Source organism: Leptonotus elevatus, chromosome 15, assembly GCF_054856555.1.
Source record: "Leptonotus elevatus isolate MCC_2025b chromosome 15, RoL_Lele_1.0, whole genome shotgun sequence".
NCBI classification, from domain to species: Eukaryota; Metazoa; Chordata; class Actinopteri; order Syngnathiformes; family Syngnathidae; genus Leptonotus; species Leptonotus elevatus.
The window spans coordinates 18,094,327-18,117,465 of record NC_141253.1 but is presented as its reverse complement, the minus strand read 5'-3'; the positions used below and the strand labels follow the sequence as shown (position 1 = coordinate 18,117,465).

Genomic DNA, 23,139 nt, shown 5'->3' with positions numbered 1-23,139 from the left:
CACGACTCTCGTGACACGATGCTGCAATTTCCTCAGAATTAAAAATTATTTCACTGCGTTTTTTTTTTTTACTTTACGTTGGCGGTGTTTGCCACCTTTTACTTTTTTTTTTTTTTTTACTTCTTTATCGACACAATAAGGAGTATACAAAATAAGGGAGAAGATTGAATACAAACATTGCATACAATACAAACAACTAGATAGAACACGCCAGGGTGGTTAAAACATATAAAAGCTAAACAAAATAAAACCAATAATATAACAAAAAGAAAAAAAAAAGAGTAATATAAAACAAAATCATTCTGTCTTTGTCTTGTTGTGTTTGACTGACGTCACTGATTTATGGATTGCATAACTCCATGCCATCAACATTGTAGGTATAGTGCGCAGAAATTTTAAAGTAGTAAAAAGTAAAGTTTAAAGAGTAAATGCTCCTGCCTTTACAAATACAGTATGAAGATGTGTTGATTTGATTGATATCTATGAGTATTAATTAAACAGTATATTGACTCGTAAAATACTCTTCTCATATAACTGAACGAGATAAGCAAAATATTTACGGATTTTAATGGGGTTTTAATAAACATTCTATTTAAAAAATATATATATTATTATTATTCATGAACGTGTGTCTCCACAGCATGCACACAAACCCTGTTACCATAACCTTTTTAGAATGGTAGAAGAAGAAAGCTGTGAATCAGATGATACATTGGACTTGAAATCATCAGTTTTCCAAAAGGATGGGTAGAGCAAAGGTATGTCCTCGCCCCCCCCCCCCCAAACAACAACTTACTTATAATTTAAAGCATTAAAAAAAAAAAATCCTTGCTTCCATTTTCCATAATTTTATAACATAGTTAGTCTTGATTGAATGTCTCTCTACCTCATGCAACCTTGTTATAATGTAAAGTACATATATGATCAGACTAAGACAGTATTCTTTTATTTGAATGAATGAATGCATTGTAATGGGGATGACCACAAAAAAATACAAAATGGCATGCTGCACTTTGTTTACCACTCCATCTTTATTGCTTATTCACCTTTACACTAATGGCCAAGGTACTATTTAGTTAAGGGGAAAAAATCAAGTGTGTGAATCAAATTCACTCAAATTGGGATTACACTTGCAGTTACAAAATAAACTAGTTGCAGGCTTAAATGACTATTAGTGAAACTGACAAATGGTTAGACTCACAAATGGTTTCCCCTACTTTCAGTACAAATAACTTAATATGTGATCTGGGAAGACAGCGTCTCAACAGTAGCAACAGCCAAGACCCTTTTTCAATTCTATTAAAGCTTAGGAAAACTGAGCATTTGTGATTCTCATATCTGAAAACTTTCCTTATGAACACATTTGTAATGGTGAAAGAAATCTGAATTTGAATTCATAAAGTGATTTTTTTTTAGATCACAACTACAGCATCACCTCCATTAATGTAATCAGTAAAAACAAAATTGTCCCAATGCCAGTACCAATGAGACTGTCAAGAGTCACCCAAAAAAAAAGAAAAGAAATAATAATAATAATAAAATAAAAACTGTACATGAGAAAAGCTTTTTGTAAACCCAACATGGATCATTAACTGATATGACATGGCTTTCAGAAAAGGCATCACTCATGAATATAATGGTTATAGTGGTAGAGAACTCAGTGATGCACTGTATATTAGTTAAAACTGGGTGGGATCCAGCTCCTGCTACACACACTGTGGTGCATTTCCATTATATTATGAAATAAGTCAGGTGCCAGAGCCAGTAATGTGAATATTATTTTTTTTTGATTGCTGTGGAATCTGAAGAGAAAGGACTGTTGATTGTGGCACATAAATAGTAACCTCATTATTTCCTGCCCAGTGAGCAGTAGATTTGCCACATTGCAAAAATGTCATCATCTTTGATCTGTAGTTGATAGTCATTGTTTTACATCTTATACAGTCCCCTCCAAAAAATTTGGAATAGCAAGGTCATGTCATTTGTTTTTGTTGTATACCGAAGACATTTGTGTTTCAGATCAAAAGATGAATATGAGAACTTGGGCACCTCTGCTCTATTGGGTTACGTTTTGGTGATTGACTTAAGACCTTCAATTTTTCTGTAAATTGCTAGATAAAATGATTTGTAGACTTCAGAATTCATTCTGCTGCTACCAACACAAGTTACATCATCAATAAAGACTATATCAGTGAATTTGTTCTAGAAGCAGCCATGCAAGCATCACTTGGGTAGAGGTCAATCTTGGTCTCATCAATCCATAAAACTTTCTTCCAAAACTTTTGTGGCACAATTCTGTATTTCTTTGCAAAATCCAATCTGGTCTAAAACACACAAGCTCATTTGTGAAGCATGGTGGAGGTAATTACATTTGAACTGAAAGGGGCAGCAGTAAAGGCCTGGAAAAGCATTTCAAATGAAGAATACAACAGTCTGGTTAAGTCAATAACGCAATTAAGGGTTATGCCACCAAATATGAAAAGAAATGCACTTTAAGTGAATTTAATAATTTCTCTTCCAATATATCTGCTCACTTGAAAAGTGTGTGGCTTCAAACAAAAGGTGTTCTGTCCTGGATTTCTGAAGGCATCTAGATGTGAATACCATGAAATAAAAGCTGGAAGTTTGAACTTTTGTCTCATATTCATCTTTAGATCTGAAACCCAAATGTCATCAAAGTCCACTGAGATAGATTCGACTCACCTGCGTCCCTAATGAGGATAAATGCTCCAGAAAACGGATGGCTGTACTGATGTATTTGCGGGTACTAAACTATTTCATCGACAAAACATGGTGAGAATTGAAGATATTAAGATATTTTCCACTACTACCACAAGAAAACAACCAACAGTCACAACAGACTGTTTCTTTCTTTCTTCCAAATCCATTTTTAAACCTTAAGATTTTTTTGTTAAAATGATAGAATTTGGTAGATCTGTGCATCATTTATATGATTAGATTTCATGAAAATACTATTCCGTGCACTTTTAAGTTAAGGTCATGTTTGTGGGATCTAGCAGAGTCAGACTGATCAAAAATAAACATCAAATTATGGCAAACAACGGAGCAAAAGGGTCAAAAGAAAAACATGTGACAACTTATGTGAAGATCAAACCATCCATCCAGTTTCTATATCGCTTATCCTCTTTAGGGTCACAGGTCAACTAAAGCCTAACCCATCTTACGACAAACTGGACTGGTCGCCTGTGAGTCACAGGAAACACAGGGACAGATAACCATTCACTCGCACTGAGTGACAAGTGAACACACACTACTGAAAAGTGAAGTCAGGTATGCGCAGTGCTACATGAGCAGTTACACAACAAGACATGTAAATGCAAACTATTTGCAAGATATCTGCATACCTTTACATTCACAACAAAATGATTAAAGCAATGAAAAGCATAGGAAGTAGTTCAGGACTCGACTGTCATCTTCATTCCATGATTGTGCAAATCTCCAAAAGCCATGCCTCACTAATATAACATTATTCTAAATGATTTATCTCATGATAGCTTTTTATGAAAATGGTTTGATTAAAAATGATAGCGCTGCAATCTGATGGAATAATCCATTGTTTCAACATGAACATGTTCTATGACATTGGTTGTGATTGTGATTGGTGATGAATGCAAACATAAATGGCAACACATGTGTTATGAAAATAAGAAGGTAATAAATGGTATTGTACCAATGGTAAATTTGTTTTACAACAATATTTTGTATGGGCACTCACTAATCTAAACGTGGCATTCTGATTAATATTGTGAAATATGAATTAAGCAGAAAAACCCACCTGTTTGTTCTTCATCTCAGGGAGCGGCCATTTTATCCCTTGCTGTCGACTGAAAATGACATCACGGTTACTCAGGACTCATGCAATGACCAATCACGACCCACCTGAGTTTGGCCATGCGACATTCACAGGCAGAGCTGTGATTGGCCGTCAACTGAGCTGTGCACAACAGCAAGTAACAAAATGGCCACCACTGAGATGGAGAAAAACAAGTGGCTTTTAATGCTTTATTCATATTCCACCAATGCAATATTAATCAGAATTCTGTGTTTAGACAATGGGGGTGCATAGAACATACTATTTTAAATAAAATTTGGGGGTTGACTTCCCTTATAACTGCAACTCACCAAATGTGCAAATGTGAAACTGTGAATAAAGTTGTGAACAGGATTGATGTCACCTTTCATGAATGTAAACGTAGAGAGGACAGCATTCACTTTTAAAAGCCACAACTACATGAGGTTGCGCTAAATCTAAATGATCCTTTTTAGACCACAGATGGTTATTATACAATTGAGTGATTGAGTATGCATTGAACATTTGCCAACCCGACCTAAATCATTTTAAATAGAGGGTACAGTTATATTATAAAACATACACACAGTAAAAGGAAGGGACAAACAATATTTACATATATAACAAAAAAAGTCTATCTGCAGAGTCTTCCCTCAAGCCTACTTGCGTAATCGCTCATCTTCACCGTGCATGTGACCACAGCTCAGTGAGTTACCGGGAGAGGGTGTTGCGCAACATCCGCGTGACCTTTAACCTCCACCGTGGCTATGGTTGTGTGCTGCGCAGTGTGTCTGTTCCTTTCCACTGAGAATCAAGCAACAATCCAGCTGCTATGTCCTATCAAGAAATATTTCACAAAACACACTGAGCGATAACAGTCACCCACCTACCCACACGACGCCGCATCCCGACATGAGCAGCAAAGGTTAAAAACACCATGCACCGTGTCTTAACCCCGAAACGTCATTTACAGTATGTTAAGATGGTGCCCAAACTGCTGTGAAAAGGGTCAGAGAGACAGTTGTGCCAACAAAATAAAACTAATCACGATAAGAAGAAAAAAGCACACATTGACCCTTGCTTGTGGTGATGACGAGGAGCTTTAAGGTTGTTTTGCTTGATGTTTGCCAAATATCGAGGCTCAGCAGTGTCAACCTCTTTGTCCGTAGTTGACCTCCTGTGCATGATTTGTTTCCATGGGGTCTTCTTTAAAACTCTCACACTGCTCCATTACTTTCCTGAAAGAAAATTCAAAAGATTTACATGCCTGCAAAGATTTGTGGGAAGATGCAATCTAATGCAAATAAATGAATCATTTTTACTTTGCTTTTTTTTTGTTCCCAAAGGTTTTTACGGGGAAAAAAAGGTTGGCAGGATTCTGACTTTATTCTCACAATTCTGACTTTAAAGTTTAAAGCTTGACTTTAAAGTCAGAATTCCGAAATTAAAGTCAGAAAAGAATATAGTGAGAATTCTCACTTTATTCTCAGAATTCTGACTTTAAAGGGATAGTTCGGGTTTTTGGACATGAATCTGTATGGAATCCTCACCTAAAGTGTTGTGCAATCAGCACTGACTTACCGCTGACAGCCTCCTGTGACCGGAGACCCGGTCCGGTTTTGGTTGAGACGAAAGTAGTCCGTCAAGTTGGCTGGGGTCACAGAAATAAAGCGTTTTTCTTCTGTATGGTAAGTCAGTGCTGATTGCACACCACTTTAGGTGAGGACGCCATACAGATTCATGTCCAAAACCCCGAACTATCCCTTTAAAGTCAGAATTTTGAGAATAAAGTCAGAATCCTGCCAACCTTTTTTTTTCTCTTCACTGGCCCTATTCCTCTTCCGTAGGTTTTTAATTTAAAATATTTTTTAAATTGTTTTTGTGACCATACAGGTGCTCGTCCCAAAAAATGTATATCCTCAAAAAGTATCCTCTTGATAGTACTGTAGAGGAAAATGAGGGCTACCAGACCCAAAAACAAAGAGCTCATAGCAAGCATCAATAAAGCCTGGGCTTCCAGGACCCCCAGACAATGCCATGGCCCATTCAGGCAGTGGTTAAGGCAAAGGGAATCCAACCAACTAATGAAGATTGACATATTGTTTTGAAAATACCATCCATCCATCCTTTTTTAATTTTTTCATGCAATAGACTGGGAAGTATGCATGGTGATTTCTTCACATTATAATTTTTTTTTGACATCCTGTTTTAGTGGGTTTTATGAGCTGGAAGACCAAATAATGTAAACAAATAAATACTTAAAATCACTTGCGTTGTGGGCCCTTATGAAAGTTTGACTTTTTGAAAGGAATTTAAGGAAATTATTCAACTTTTTGAGGATATTAAAAAATTTTGACGAGCACCTGTATATATTTTTTGGGTTCCTGATGTTTTTTTTGTTTTTTAAATAAAAATGACAGTGTCGCTGTCGGGCAGAAATTTCGTGTCAATTATGGTCAATTTCATATACAGTATACATTTTTTTTTATCACAAATGATACTATTGGTCAGTCCCTACTTCTTCTGTTATGTTTTAGCATACTGTCTGATTAGACAAGAGGTATACTGTCCCTTTCATACAATCAGTCATAAGTCTGAATCCCACCCATCCATACTTTCAATTGGAAAATGTCAATGAATAATTTCTTAATGTGCATGTGTGTGTGTTTTAAATTTACTTTTGTGTTTAGTTTTCTGATGTGATGACATGTAAATTGCATGGCGTTGTGAACACGAGTGTGAAAACGCCTGTCTTACTGGGCCATGTCCTTAGTCTCAGGCTGTGAACTTTCCAACTCCAAAACTCTCTCCAAAAGGCCAATTCCTCCTTCTTTTATAAGCAGGGGACAGTACTTGCTTGCTGCACATGGGACATGAGCAAAGATCGGAAGAATGTGGGCATTATGCCTGATACCAAAAACAAATATTTATAGAAGAAGTACACATGTATATGTGCATAAATGAGGATAAGAGTACAGTAAACTGAAAAGTTAAAACATAAAATAAATACATACATTTAAATTTCATGTTGGGCATACAGTAAATGTATGCTATACAACAAAACCAAGAGTGGAAAAAAATGTTGCTGAGTCTGTGACTATTCCATCATTAATTTGACATAATGGCTGAAACTTAAGATACTCACGGTAAACTGACACCAGGTTGTACAAAGCCCACGTGGCCCAGTGTTGACTAACAGGAGCGATACTTTGAGGCAGAAGTCGCAAGATGGGCTCGAATGACCTAAGAGAATATCAAATTTTAAACAGAGGAAGAAACCCCATGTCAGCCAGCAAACTTAAAAATAGTAGTACGGAATCAGTGTTTTGTTTTTTTGTTTTATTTATTTTTGAAGCAACAATATGAGGTCAGTTGACCTTAGAAAAATAGCTTGTCAAATATTTTGATGGTACCTGGCTTACTATTAGAGACTTGTGTCTCTGCCATTGCCATGGCAACCTCTGATCACTCAGTTTATCACTGTACCTCTTGTATCATGCAAGCGCGCAAGCACCAGAGCCAATGTTGGTGTTCAGAGTTTGGAAAAATTCGATGTTTTTTGCTAGCTTGCATTTAATATTTGAGACAACCGTAAATGGTAAATGCTGCTTTTTATACGTATAGCACTTTATCTACACCGTATGGTGCCCAAAGCGCTTTAAAATGCCCCACATTCACTCTACCACTGAGCCATGCCACCCATACCAGTTTAGTGTGCAGTTTGTTTCACCAAACACTTCTCACAAGAAATATTTAAAATTATAATTAGCATTTAATCATTCCGCAGTTTTCAAATCGGTCTCCGGTCCATGTAAACTTATGGACCAGTCCATCACTGACGGACTGAGAAGGTCCGTCAGCACTGACCCGGTTAGTGACGATTACACTGACAAACGAAAATCCACTCCCATCAGTGCTTAATCCATATTTTTTTCCAAACTTTCCCGTCATTCGTCAGCAAAATGAGCATCTGTCAGTGACGGACCTTGCGTCAGTACAGTCAGAATGCCCACCTCTGGTAATGACCAAATTTTATATTGCCTTATAATTTATTTTTAACCACACATAGTAAAAATAGAAAATATAAGAAGAAAAGTACAAAAGTAAGTATAACTTAGTTTTGGAGCTGGAATTGATTACAGTAATTGCATTTTCACTCATTTCAAAGGTAAACATTACCTCTTTTTATGAACATTTCAGGTTACAAATGGGCTTTTTGAACCAATTAAGTTTGTTACTTGAGGTTCCATTGTATATTTTGTGTGCACAACATCAGAAATATAGGCTACGAGGGGTAGCACTTGCATGGCTTACTAATGACTTGAGTAACAGAAAACAGCATGTACAAATAGGCTTGGGGAAATCACAACTTTTAGGTGTTACGTGTGGGGTTCCTCGGGGATCAGTGTTGGGACCATTGTTGTTTATTTTAAATATTAATAATATTTGTGAAGTCTCTGGTTCATTAAATTTTACATTATTTGCAGATGACACTAATTTGCTTTGTTGTGTGGACAATTTTGAAAAACCTTTGGATGAAGTAGGTGATGAGCTAAAAAAACAAAAAAACATTTGAAGAGTTGGTTTGGATCAAATAAACTAACACTAAACTAAATTTAGCCAAAACACACACACAAAAAACATCCGATTGGAAAAATAAAAAAGTCAGTGTCAATTTTACATAAAGTCAAATATTTGCTTAATACATCTTTATTATACATCTTGTAATGCTCCTTCATACTCCCATACATGAATTACTGTGTGGAGGTGTGGGGGAATACATACAAAACAAATACAGAGCCTATATTTATGCTGCAGAAAAGAGCAATAAGAATCATAAATAAATCCACCTACAGGGAATCGACAAACCAACTCTTCATCAAATTTATTACACAAAAATGTAAGGCTTTGGTTGACTATAAAACAATCCAGGTTATGTATAAAGTTACCAAATAGCATCCAAAAGGTTTTTTCAACTGAGAGAAAACAAACATAATCTCAGAGAATTTTTTATGTTTAAAAAAACAACCAGTTCGAACTAATATGAAGCTTCACTGTGTCTCAATGAAAGGAGTTACACTATTCCACTTCACATCACTCATCACTGTCAGACCACAATCTGGTTTTATTTGAAATGGTTTTATCTCAGCCAACTCCTACTAATAGCGCACTTGTTTCCTTTATTGCTTTTGACTCTTTGTCTGCTAGCAGGTTTGCTGAACTTTTTAAAAACACTTCTTTGACTGCCCTCAGCAATGATCTTAATAGACGATCTGACTTCTCTTTTTTATAAAACATGTACATCTGCTTTAGATTCTGTTGCTCCGATTAGAATTAAAAAGCCCGCCAAAGTACAACAGCCCTGGCTCTCAGATTGTACACATGCTCTGAAGTGAAATTGCAGAAGAAATGAAAGGAAATGAAAAAAACAGGGCTGCGTGTATTTCATGACAAATGGAAAGAATCAATGAAAATTTACCAGAAGGCAGTCGAGGATGCAAGGGCAGCATTTTTATTCAAATCTAATTTTAGAGCATCGTGCATCGTTCTAATCCTAGAATTTATTTCAAGTTTTAAATTCCATTACTATTCCCCCAGTCTGCCATTTTAATGATCCATCCACTGAACTATGCGACTCGTTTTTATCCTTTTTTACCTCTAAAGTTAGAGACATTAGGCAAGAAATTACTATCCCACATAAAATGATAAACCCGGTAGAGTTATTTCAAGCCATTCTAGCAGTTTCGAGTTAGTGTCTCTTTCATTTTTATCAGAGCTGATACTTCACGTGAAGCCGACTTCGTGGATCTTAGATCCTATTCCCACCAAATTTCTCAAAGAGGTTCTTAATACTCTGGGTCCCGCTATTTTATTCATTATTAACAGCTCATTAAACAAGGGTGTAGTCCCTACTGTTTTTAAACAAGCTGTTATCCAACCCCTTTTAAAGAAACCTAACCTTGACCCTTCTGATCTTAACAATTTTAGACCAATTTCAGAACTTAAATTTTTATCCAAAGTTTTAGTGGTTTCCATACAACTTTTAAATTTCATGTCTTTTAATAATCTCTTTGAGAAATTTCAATCTGGTTTCAGAGTTGGTCATAGCACCGAGACCGCCCTCATCAGAGTAACAAATTATCTGCTTTTAACAGCTGACAAAGGGGAGGGCTCAATACTCATTTTGCTGGATCTCAGTGCTGCTTTTGACACAGTTGACCACCATATTTTAATTGATCGTCTTAAACACTGGGTGGGGATCAGGGACACTGCACTAAGTTGGTTTTATTCTTATCTTTTAAAGCGATCTTTTGCAGTCACCATAGGCAGACATTGTTCAGCTACTCCTTGCCTGTGGTGTACCGCAAGGTTCGGTTTTAGAACCAATTTTATTTTCTATTTACATGCTGCCCCTTGGCTGAATTATTGAGCGCCACAACATGTCCTTCCATTGCTATGCAGACGACACACAGATATACCTTCCCCTGAGACCAGAGGACCATAGAAGCCTAGCTGCTGTAAAAGACGGCCTCTCCGACATTAGTTGTTGGATGGCGCACAACTTCTTCCAACTGAACTATTCCAAATCTGAAATAATACTATTTAACCTCCCAAATGCTGCTCAAAATATTAAATCTAGCCTTACCTCATTTACCTCTAATTTCATTTCCACAGCCAGAAACATAGGTGTCTTCTTCGATTCAGACTTTACCTTTACAACCCATATTAGTCGTTCAATCATGTTTCTACCACTTGCGCAGAAGAGCCAAAATAATTATTTACGTGGCTTTTATTTAACTTTTATTTATTTCATTTAATCTTTTAAATTAATGTTATTTTTTATGGATATCATTTTATTTTGGGAATTACTCATTTTATATCCCCTGTAATATACCACCTCTTGGTCTCAGTTGGGTCGTGGTATTCCTGTATTGCCTCGGATTTCTCTTGCCTTTGGGTTTTCCTACTCTTTATGTATTCCTTATGTGAATTTCTTTATTTCTGCCTAAATTTTTAGTTTTATGTTGTTATTTGCCTGATTTTGCTGTTACTGTATTTGCGATCTAAATTATTTGTTTTAACCTAAACAGGGTTTCAGCGTATATTTTAAGTGGTACATTTTGACAAGGAATAAAGGATGGGACTAGATAAGTCGTTTTACTTATTCCTACACCCTTTTCGGATAGAATCTTGTTTTTGAAATTCTGGTAGAACAAAAATTATGTAATAGCTAAAAGAAATATATATATTTTTTTTGTTGTGTATGTACAATTGTTTACATATATATGTATGTATTTCTTTTCTTTTCGAATAAAGTTTGTCTAAAAAATATTTTAACTACAAAACTACTACAAAAGTGAACTAACATAAACTGGCCACATCAATTTATTTTATTTTACCTGTAGTTGATGTTGCGACGTGAGCTGACGTCCCAGCTTTGGATCGCATCCCACATCTTGTCCATCACCGTGTCTCTTAGTGGGTCTTCCATCAACCAAAGCTCTGGTCCATCAAACATGATGTGGGAAAGCACGCCACATGCATTGTATGACACCTCAATCCCATCAGCCTTACTGTCTAGAAGATTACTGCATGTAAGTGAGAGGAAAACAGACAAGAATATTAGGTACTTGGTGGTGGCCCTTAAAGGTACCAAAATAAATCGGGAATTGACTTTATGCCTCACTGGTTTCAATAATGTGTTACCTGAAAACAGAGATGAACTGTGGTGTGACCAGTTTTGGGCGTAGCGCTTTGACCTCAGCAACATTACCCAGAAGGCCCAGCATGTTGCGATGCAGCTCCTGCTTATCTGGAAACTCCTTCAATTAAGTTTCAAAAAGACAGAAAAGGCTTTAATCACAAAAAGGAATACTAAGAATTAAAAAGATTGATTCACACGATCTTGAAACTGTGGGACAACAAACTTACTTTCAGACAGTCCAGAAAGAGACTCATTCCATGACAATTGAGGAACATCTGACAGTTGTCTGGTGTCTCATCTGTAATATTCCACAAAGCACTCCAAGAAAACTCCATCACCTGGTCACACTGAGTGCAAACAAACACACGTAATTTCACTAAGAATGCAATCTTAAACATTAAACCTATAGCTCAAGCCTATCGACCCTACATTAAAACAATGAACAGAATTCTAAATCATACTGAGGTCTTCAACGACTACCTCAAGATCTAAAGATCCAGAATCAGTGACATTGTAACTCACCATTCGATCTTGCAGCTTCTTCTGTATTAAGTTCAACATTGTCTGAGAACAAAGGACAAGAATGAATTGAAAATGATCAGAAAATAAAACCTTTCGCACCATCTAGGGATGACCGACATCATTTTTATTTTACTTAATCTCTAAACAGCAAACGATTACCTTTAACGGAAGCAGGGCCAAAAGGCTAGCAAAGCAGAAGTGGTCCCTTCAATAATTTGTGATTTTTTTGGGGTTCACTTTTACAATCTGCCCTAGCAGTCTCTTGTCATGTGTTATAAGGAAAAAGGTAGCTCTTTTGACTTATGCAATTGCTAACCTTATTGCTAACAGACAAATGTTATTTTCTGTGGTTGAATACAACAACAAAAACACAAGCATATACAATTGCTGGTCTTACATATCATAAAGCTCTAAATATATGCAGTGTACAGAATGCTGGCTATTATCCTAGCCTGGCAAGGCAGACCCACTTCCTTGAAAGAAAGAAAGAAAGATCAATGACATACTGCCGCCCCTCCCCAATCAGCCCAGGCATCATCATTTCCACGTCATACATTAACACTCCGCTATTCTATATGAAAATCCATGTGCACATCTCTACATATGCCCACATCAACCTCTGACAATATAAAAATAAGAAACAACTTGTATTTAATGGACATTAATTGAATCAATGAATGAATGATGCCGTCGTACGGTTTAACTCATTCACTCCCAGCCATTTTCACAGAAGCAACCCCCTAGCTCCCGGCTGTTTTACCTGATTTAGACTGATTTTGCAAGGTCCACAGAATATTCTGTTCCGTTGCTATAAAAACATGGAACCTACCAAAAGAAAGATTAGAGTCTCTTCTTTAATCCGGAAAAAAAGTATATTTGTACCCGTTTCGGCTTTGCAGCCATTAGCATTAGAATATAGCTAAGTTTCATCATTATTCGCACACCTTGTTGAAAACACTGACAAAAAGAGCTGTTTGCAACATGGCCCTGGTTGATCTCTTATACTCTGATGCCACCTGCCGGCTGTTTTGTGTAATAACTACCATTGCTTTAAGCCACCTCTTTATGTCAGAAGCTGTATCAAAGCCTTCTGTATACTCTAGCATAAATACGTTTTTGGGAGTGAAGGACAAAGTATTAAAAAAAACGTATAAATAAGTTTTGGCTTTCAATTCGTTAATGGCGCTAAATGAGGAAAACACTTATGTCCATAAACTGTTTTCTGACAGTCCCACTTTTGCACCTCCTCGGTCCAAGCTCGCCTTCTGATATTAATTTCACCTTTTCTCTCAACTGCTATTATTCTGCAAAGGTGTTCTTGGCACAAATCCAGCATTGTCATGTGTGCTAAATCAATACATTAATCTTGATGTTACCTTAACGAATCCCATCTTCCCCACAGCTTCCTTATGGTGGTTGTCGACCTGGCAGACTAATGCATTGCAGAGGTGCACGGCGATTCTCTGGATGGATTCATCCTGCCTCGCCGGCTCCAGGATTTTTAGCAGCAGTTGGTTAACCCGACTATACTGAAACTCCAGCTCCTCTGGAATACTGAAGTTGCACAGAGTCAAGCAGCAGTTCCTTTGAACCTTGTGTGGAGATGGGAGTGTGAAAGAAGGGAGAATTAACTTAACATTGTGGAACGCTTATTCTCAGTTTTTACTTTCTCTATTTACCATTAGATCAAACAAAGAAATGACACAGTAGACAGACACACACTGCAAGGCACTCATTGTACCGCCAACTCTGATCTGATTACATTCCGATATCTTCATACACAGTCACAATTAGTACTACGCCAACAACTCTCACCTATTCCATTGGGTCATTACTTGCTGCTGGATATTAAAAAAATAGTATAAAAAAAGGAGAAAAAAATAGTATAAAATAAAAGGAGAAAAAAAAAAAGGCTGGTGCTCTAACTTGTCACACAACAACATCAGCATGGTACATTTCACGTACAACACAACTATTAAAGGAGGATCCTTCTTCAGGAGATAAAGAAGAAGAGCACACTTACAGTGACCTCCTGGTATTGCTCCATTCCATTTAAAACCACTCGAATGACCTCTTGGCGAAGCCGCACACTTTGGTCACTGCGGTATTCGGTGTTTGTCAGGTAAAAGAGTGCAGCACTACCTGTCACCTGAATGCTCTTATCATATTTATGGCACTTCAATGCTGCTATAACAAGCTGAAACAAGACATTTTTAGCAGTCTCATAAAAGCAATACTTTTTGTGTAAACAATTGTGTCCATTAGTGAATGGCCTCATCTTTTTTAAAGTTTCATACCTGCAATGCTCGGAGTAGCTGGACGCAGTGTTGTATCCTGGCGATGTCAAAAAGTTGATTGATGGCTCTATGAGCCAATTCAGGGCGAAACTCCGTGTAAGCTTCAATAGCATTCAGGACCTGGTCTTCATTCTTTGATCCAGTCACCTGCAAATGCACCACAACACCAACAAGCACAAAATAGAATCTGTTAATAAGCATCATTAACATACAAATTCAGTTTCTCTTGCACAAAGCTACAACAAAATACCCAACGTATTCTACACCAGTTATTTTTTGACACATTAAAACAATAAGAGTGTCAGTCAAAGAACAACCAGCTTCCTACAAAAAGAGGATGTGGGCGATAATAAAGAGAAAAGAGTGGCTGTATTGAATGGTGGGACTCGCTCCCATTCACTATAATGGACTGGCAAGATGTGCACTGCTTGCATAAATTTTTACCACATTTCGCCCTTTCATCCACAGGTACATATGAAATTGTAAATATGGTTAAATCTACTGTTGAAAAACAATTACAGGTGTACTGTATATACTGTATTTTGTATGACTTTGCGGCGGCCGGCTGTGTCTCGCTTGCTTAAAACCCGGAAATTGATATTTCACCTGTGTGAGAGTTTCTACAATTTGTCGCTACAACATACAACTGCAATTCCAAGCCACTGATAAACATAGGCTGGATAGGACAGCTCTACTCTGTGTATTGGAGTGGAAGATCGGGATATCTTACATTCTATGTCCTAAGTTAGTGATAGTTGTGGATGTGAGCAATAGTTTTGGCCTTGCATTCATTTTACAGATGCTTCAGTATAAAATGTTACGTTCGTCAAACGCTCAACACCAAAATGGAGGGCAAATGTTATTTGGTCAAAATGCTTTTCCATTAGCCACCATGATCACATTACTTAAAGCCATTTCAGAGGTGGTGTAATATAGGATTTCTTGTTGACTCTCATAAAGTGAGGTGTTTATTTTTAAGATCAGATGCAGTATAACAGTGACAGAGTGAAAGAGAAGTGAAGCACACTTTAAAGGGACTACAACATGGTATTTTAAGCCCTTTCACAGTTAACTATAGGCATATAATGATGAAATATTACCATTGACACAATTGCGATGTAACTTCTTATGAAATATTATTTATTTCGGTAGCTATTTTTCTTACCCGGAAGTCAAAAGCTCGGTTCAGTAAAACCCCGCCTCTCCGCCTGTGGCAGCCGCGCTCCTCTCATAACGTTGTCCGAGCCGGCTGCTTCGTGCAACGCCCACGAAACATACAGATAGGTTTTAAGCTGATTTTTAAAATGGACTCTAAATTTCACAGTCTGCTAGATCTCTGCTTTTGGTCACACAAGCCATCAATTCTTGAATAAACATTTGAAACAAAACGAGTCCTTGCCGCAAGAAATCGTGGAAGAAGAGGGGAGCAGAGAGATTAGAGGAAAGAAGGAGGAGAGCACAGCAACACAGAGGGTCGCGAACCTGCCCCCTGTTGCTTATGGGGCGAGCGCACTATCCACTACACCATCCATTCATTTAAATTCATCAGCGCAAATGTTTTACTTGTAGTTTACACCAGTGTCAGCCAATGGATTTTAAGACAGCCAATTGTCATTTCATTGCACGTTGGCATTGCAAATGTGAAGAATAATTGATTGCTTTGAATTAATTTGGACAGAATGTTTATTGATAAAGACTACTTTTGTCATTATCCAATGGAGGGAGGTCTCAGAGAAAGTGGGCGTGCGTTTAGTCCGCAAAGGTCGTGCGGGGTTGGGGCCGCACGCAATGACGTCAAACCGTGCCACCGTGCCACCGTGCCAACAGCTCGTTTTATCAGGTTGGGAGGGGCTGGTGCTTGGAGAGCAGAATAACCTAGAATTTCTCATACAGGGGAGAATGGAGGAAAACACAACTTTGGTCATGTTTTTGGTGAGGAATTAGCATTTTAACATGGCTAAAAGCTCCAAAAAGTTGATTTTTCATGTTGCAGTCCCTTTAACTTTAGAGCCTCTTATTCACTATATAATAGAATATAGAGAATAATGCATTAGAAACACCTTATTTTCAGAAGATTTAAGGCATTTCTGTCAGTAGTACCTTATAAGCAGGGATGTGCGTTACATTGCAAAGGGTAGTGTCGTATAAACCCAAAAATTGCAGGGGTCTCTTCAGTTCTTGGAAAGGGTAGATACTGCTCTTGCATGGCTCGATACTAGAGAAGAGAAAATGCTCTCAGAAGATTAGGAAAGAGGTTTTTACTTCCATTATCAGCTTAGTTCACTGTTATTTACTCACCTCGGCCGACCAATGGCTTCTTCTAAGTGTGGAACTGTGCAGTTGTCAAGCATGATGTGACCTGAGATGTCCAGTGAAACCAGATTGACTAGTCGTTGAACGATAGCAGTCAAGATTTTCCTGGTCATCTTAAATTTGGAGGTCCTCCTACTCTCACGTGAGATGTCAAGATGTCTGGGGAATTTGAATGCAGGTTCATTATTGGTGGGCTTGTACAGTGAATGGCACAATTATTTTGCTAACAACTAAGATTGTTTGATCTGATATTAAAATTAGATTTTTTCCACACGTATTGTGTAAAAGCCAGTTAATTTGTTATTGTATCTACAATTTTGACCGTATAACTACTAGGGATGTAACGATATCCAAACATCACTATACGATATTATCACGATATATTACGATAATTGTCACGATATGGTGAGGAGGTAGCGATATTAAAAGGTCACAATATGGTACAAAAAAAAAAGAGCTCATACTATACATTTTGTACATTACAGCAATGCATATAAACCACCTACAATCTCTAATAACACTTAATATTGAGGCACTTACTTGCTAATGCACGCACACATTGAGTTTCTCCACATATTGTTCACAAGCATATTACGTTCCCTTTCATCTGAGAATTAGTATGGATTTTAGCCTTTTTGGATTCAGCCTTGTGAAAATTAAATTGCAGTAAAAAACTAGCCACCAGAAGTTGCTAGAACTGCACAAATGGAAATCAACCTGACTTTTTTAACAGCTGTGCTGCTTTCAATATCGTGACATGACAACGACGATATTGTGGCAGTTTTAATATTGCGATATCACAATATTGACGTTATCGTTACGTCTCTAATAACTACAATATCACTGAGTGGAGCATAGACTTCAGCTATTGGTTTAGCCCAACTTGTTCCTCAACAAATTTAAGACCAGTCAGACATGGAAAACATTATTGAACACAAAAATGGAGAAGCAGTAAGATCATCTTTAAGGGCTTGGCTTAGTGACTGATGGTTCACAAGTTCAACATTCATTAAAGTCGCAGATGGGAAAAATGGGAAATGGGACTGGTTGCTCAAGATGTGCCTTTCTGGGAACCGTTGAGCTACCTTTGAGCAAGTCCTAAACTTCTCAAGGAAGCGGACCAGTTCTTTAATTTTCAAATGCAGATGCCAGGAGCAAAATTCCCTTTTGGTGATTAAGTAAATGAAAGAATACAATTTAAAAAAATAATAATAATACAATAAAAAAAATAAAGGGTGCTGCACTTTAGGCAACTCACACTAGTTGAAAAATGAGGGGGGGAAATACAAACAAACCTTGGTACTTACCTGAGATTGACAAGTTCCACCACTGTATTGACCAACTCATCTGAAAGGTCCACATTGTAGAGAACAAGAGATGCCAGTCTATCTTTCCACTGAGTTAGAAAAGCTGCTCCCGGTAACTGTACATTAGACAGATCCAGTGAAGTGAGCAACTTCAAGGGTTTGAGAAGGTTCTCAGCATGCATCTCATCTGGTAGGCCACCCAGGTTGAGCAAGCGCAGGCGATTGAATCCCTGAAAGTTAAAGTCTATCTTTAGTGCCTGCCTTGAAACAGGGCTTTCTTCCTCATCATCCTCTGTATCTTCATTGCAGGCTAGTGGGGCACCACCCTTCCGATAGAATATGTTGCTGCAGCCAAAGAGGCAAAGAGAGACCAGCGTCTCACGGAAGCAGGTCAGTGTTTTCAAGCTGCGGGATGACAGACTGTTGCAGTAGGTGAGGTGAAGCTCAATCAGGTCCTAGAAGAACACAAAAATAATTTGAAGGACTTTTAATGACTTTCAATTTGGGCTCAACAGAAATTTATTTTAGACAAGTTCTGATTCCTCACCAGGACCATGCCACATACATTTATATCTGCCAAGTACCTCCTCCGATTATTTCCTCTATAACTGATGGAAAGGCTAAATTTGGGGAAAGAAAGGCCCTGCGTGTAATCCTAAATAATCAAGATAATCGGTGAAACTCAAGCTTGGGTCAAAAAGTAATTGTAATTTGTAATTGCGGATTTGTGCCACAAGATGGTGACGTTTGAACATAGCGATGATCATAAAGCAGGGGTGGCCAAGTTCGGTCCTAGACAGCCACTATCCAGCCTGTTTTCCTTGTTTCTCTCCACTAACACACCTGATTCACGATCAGGATCGTCATCAGGCTTCTGCAAAGCTTGCTGATCATTAGATTCAGCTGCGCTGAAGGAGGGAGACATGGAAAACAGGCTGGATAGTGGCTCTAAACGACGGAATTTGGCCACCCTTGTTATGAAGTATCAAAACCATAAACCTAACATTGTCCGCATTGATAAACCCATGTGACAGACCGTATTCTAAATACTGAATAGTTATATTATTCAGCACAAACAAACCACCTTCACATTAGGCCTGTCAGTAGTATTAGCTAGCATGCTAGCAAATACTACACAAACTGATAAAAAAAATAAAAATAAAATTATTTGAAATTGACAGGGCACAAAAGTACAGAAAAGGGATGTTGCAGGAATATCCCAGAGGTGTTATATAATTTATGAGTTATATATTTTTTTTAACTAAATGTTGATATCAAAAACCTTTACAATAGCCCATGGACCACTGTGGGGAAAAAAACATTCAAATGTATTCCATGCAATACCTGCATGTAAGTAAGTGCAAGTTAATTTTATTTATATACTAAATTTAAACACAGTTTCAACTTCAAAAGAACATTACAGTGAATAAAAAGTGCAACACATACAAATAAATAATAGATTACATACTAATTTCTCTATTTCCCTCTCTGTATTGTTTGGTTAATTTATAATGGCTTCAAAGAATATACCAAGTCATTTGTGTGAAGTCTGTATCCATAATTTACCTGCATTCATTTGTGTTTGTCCATTATTTATCTGCACAGGAAGCTGTGTGAAGCCATTTGGCTCCCGCAGAAATTGTCCCCTATCTACGCAAACTGTATTGACTTTCTAAGTAATCGTGTCACGAGAATAGCTGAACTCAACGTTGAATATGATTGTAGTTTCTCTCGTATCCTCGCAAAATTTAGCGCGTCAACAACACAACATCAAAGTTGCTCAGGGCTCAGGTAATACCCAATCATGGCTCATAACCCGAGCCCTGCGCAACTGTGTAATGTAATTTTCAGGTGACAGCAAGTGGCAAAATGTCCGGCTCCTTAGACGGAAAAAAACAGGCCGAGTTTGCTGCTTAACTCATATTTCACAAAATCAATATTAATCTGAATGCCATGTTTAAACTAGTGGGGGCAAATAGAACATATTAATGTAAAGAACATTTTGGGGTTGACTCCCCCTTTAATTATGATTTAGCTACTGGTTTTGTCCATAAAAGCCGTCAGAAAATCAGCAATATTGATGATCATTGTTTAGCACAGTAAAAGCAGATGTTTGCAAATGTTATATTTTGATTCAACAGGAAAATTTGAGAATTTTAAGTTAAACCGGGTCTCTGACCAATTAATCGATTTGGAAAATAATGAGCCAATAATTGTAGATTAATCGTTGCACATCCACTAGTTTGTTTTAGAAGTGTTTTCATTGACATTGTCTATAATTGATAGGGGCCCATCTTCTTTCATTTAGATAGTAACAAGATAAATATTTATTAACTAGCAACTTTATTTTTGTTGTCAAAATCACACAGAGCAGTTGAGTATAAAAATTGGTGTGAATGTACTGCGCTTATAAACACTGTTACCCACAGATGGTCTGCTCTATTACTTAAACATGCATTGTGAAAACTGACCTTCATATATTACTACAGAACAGCCTTTTACCTGTTTTTTTATAGCCTCTAAGTCTCTGTCACAGACAAAGTCTTCTTTCAACTGCACCCTGGTGAGTCTGGTGCTCCGGGGTTCTGAGAAGAGTTGGAAAAAGTTCTCTTCTGGTTCAAAGTTACTGTCTGTATGGACCAACTCCATGTACCTGTTAAACAAACAAACAAACAAACAAACAAAACAACTTAGGATGTATGAGGTCTGCAATACAATAACACACATAACTTACTTACTTCAAAATAGGAATTAAATAAGTGTAAACATGATAATTCCATATACATACACGTTGACCAATTTGTCACATATTTCACTGGGAAGAAAGATGTCTGAGCGCAAACAGAGCTTGTCCCTCAACCCCTGATAGCACATCGTCTTTCTGAGGTTCCTCAGGCAGAATACAGTTGCCAGAGTCATGAGGCTGTCGGGGTTGTCTCCTGCTTTGGCTGCCATATTAGCCTCTCCTTATCTGGCTCAGATTCAAGACTAGGCAGTGCAGGGGACCTGAAGAGACAAAAATCAACAAATCAACAAATTAAATGCATGGTGAGGATTATGACATCTATGAGAACATTGAGGATGAATTTTGACAAATATTTTCTCTTTTTTTCTCAGAGAGGATAGATGAACGTGGCAATGGCAATTAATACTATAAATATAGCAGAAAAGTTTTAACACCAATGAAAATTAATGTTGTCTATATATACATATGTATATATATATGTATTTACACAGAAAGATGCTGCAAGTGTGGCACTTGACATTACAAAAAAAACATTCCTTCAAGAAATCTGTATTTTTAATTAATGTTGGTAAAATTATTAATAAAAAATGTTTGAGGGGAAAAATAAAGTCAGGTGGTGAAATACATAAGCCAACCCACCGAATGTATACTTAAAATTTACATGCCAGGTAAAAATACAATATTTGCCATCTTGCTGGTTGTTGGCGACTAAAGTTGGCTACTTTACAACTTGTTCAAACATTTAAAACAATATGACTTATTGACGTAATATTACGGGTAAAGACTCTTGCAGGTTCACCTGAGTTAAATGCATCGTTTCCCCATCTTCTGGTGGCTATTACTAGGTTGTTAGCAATAAAGCAATGAATCCTAAGCGACTAAGTTAGCAAGCAAGCTAGTTAGCGATTAAGTAGAACAATTTACTTAAATAACACCAACGCTACATAAGTCAGATATGGCCGAGCAGCAAAAGATTGTATACTTGTTCATAATTACCAACACTACTTACAAGTAGTTGTTATTCTAAGTTGGGCTTACAATAGCCGGCAGTGTGCATCAATAGTGTATTTCAGGTTACGTTAGCTTTCGGCTAACGATGACTTTCCCTGCAATGTTAGCGAACTTAGCAGTGCGGCTAGCGCTAGCTCCAAACATATGTGGAAATACAGAAAACAGTCAATGGTCAGCGGTGTCTGAGTCCGCAAGTCATCTTGTAATGCTCTACCTTAGCTTTCGCCAAGGCTTTGCGTCTCGATAAACGCGAGAAACGGAGTTATTATCACCAGTCTTCGCTCATCTGATTTTCGTTTTCGTCTGATGTCAACAAACAGACTCCTCCTACTTCTACTACAAGTCCTCCCTTCCTCCTGTTTCTTTTCCTCGTTTCCTCGCGTTGCTATGCACAGGAGGGCGGGGGTGATATTATTGTCAATGCAATGAGATATATGGAAAAAAATGTCATATTACATATAAGCTGTATGCAAAATATGAAGGTTTGTTTTGTATGGTGATTTAGTTATGTATGTTTGTTTTATATAAATAAACAGTAAAAATTTGTGTGGGTGAGCCCATTTTGCACCTTATATTGCAGTAATGGTGCAGTGCTCTTTGTAAATAGTTACAGTAGACCAAGCTAAAACGTAACTTTGTGTAAGTATGTTTCTGTCGCTATGTTGTGGGTGTGGTTGGAAATCTTATGTCTTCTAAAGATAATTTTTTTTAGCTGTCAGTGTGTGAAGTGTTTGGGCGTGTAGTATGGCCGATAGCATCTATGTGAAGCTTGTTTGATTACCGAATATTATTTTATTTGATTTTGAACGGACCTGACTGTATTTAATGCTCGCTGTATAAATCAAACAAGAATTATGGGTGATAGCAATATACTTGGGTGGGTAATATTTCTACATAAACCATCTTCAGACTAAACTTCTCCACTTTGCAGTTTATAATAATAATAATGCAAACAGTAATCCATCAGTCATATTTTCTTTGCAGTGATAGAGTGAAATAGGGTTGTGCAGCAAATCGACAGTCCCAAATTAGTTTTGTCAGCAGCGATACATCAATCACAATGTTGAGATACTCTACTACAAACTACACATAACACCCCTTCATGTGATATTATTATTATTATTATTATTATTATTATGTAGTAGTAGTATCGATCCATTTTCTGAATCGCTTATTCCTCACAGGGGTCGTGGGGATGCTGGAGCCTATCCCAGCTGGCTTCAGGCAGTAGGGGGTGTACACCGAACTGGTTGCCAGCCAATTGTAGGGCACACACAGACGAACAACCATTATTATTATTATTATTATTATTAGTAGTAGTAGTAGTAGTAGTAGTAGTAGTAGTAGTAGTAGTAATAGTAGTATATGTATTAAGGGTCCAATGGCTTGTAACTGGGGCTGTACCCTCAAGGCCACGATATGCCAAT

At 37.5% G+C, this 23,139-nt stretch overlaps 1 protein-coding gene across 3 annotated transcripts; it reads right to left on the bottom strand.

The window, feature by feature from the left end:
- Positions 1 to 1,012: 1,012 nt before the first annotated feature.
- zer1 (zyg-11 related, cell cycle regulator) lies at positions 1,013 to 22,055 on the bottom strand. 3 transcript variants are annotated; one of them, XM_086097256.1, is made up of 16 exons: positions 21,927 to 22,055; positions 20,744 to 20,961; positions 20,458 to 20,608; positions 17,956 to 18,410; positions 16,634 to 16,807; positions 16,436 to 16,550; positions 14,336 to 14,482; positions 14,062 to 14,235; positions 13,415 to 13,630; positions 12,039 to 12,080; positions 11,744 to 11,863; positions 11,519 to 11,634; positions 11,212 to 11,400; positions 6,957 to 7,054; positions 6,569 to 6,671; positions 1,013 to 5,049 (listed from the first exon to the last, which is right to left on the bottom strand). In XM_086097256.1, exons 2-16 carry the CDS (start codon positions 20,908 to 20,910, stop codon positions 4,962 to 4,964), a joined length of 2,355 nt encoding a protein of 784 aa, XP_085953382.1. In that variant the 5' UTR covers positions 20,911 to 20,961; positions 21,927 to 22,055; the 3' UTR covers positions 1,013 to 4,961. The 3 variants fall into 3 exon arrangements, with proteins under 3 accessions (XP_085953382.1, XP_085953383.1, XP_085953384.1); XM_086097257.1 differs by lacking the exon at positions 21,927 to 22,055 and adding an exon at positions 21,711 to 21,912; XM_086097258.1 differs by lacking the exon at positions 21,927 to 22,055 and having other exon boundaries at positions 20,694 to 20,834.
- Positions 22,056 to 23,139: the final 1,084 nt, after the last annotated feature.

Bases quoted from the DNA above. Each gene is read 5' to 3' on its own strand.
- zer1 (XM_086097256.1), bottom strand. From the start codon at position 20,910: ATGGCAGCCAAAGCAGGAGACAACCCCGACAGCCTCATGACTCTGGCA. The intron at 14,483-16,435 runs GTACTACTGACA...GTGCATTTGCAG, and splicing joins CGCACATCCCTGCTTATAAG to GTGACTGGATCAAAGAATGA. The intron at 11,864-12,038 runs GTGAGTTACAAT...GTTTGCACTCAG, and splicing joins AGAAGCTGCAAGATCGAATG to TGTGACCAGGTGATGGAGTT.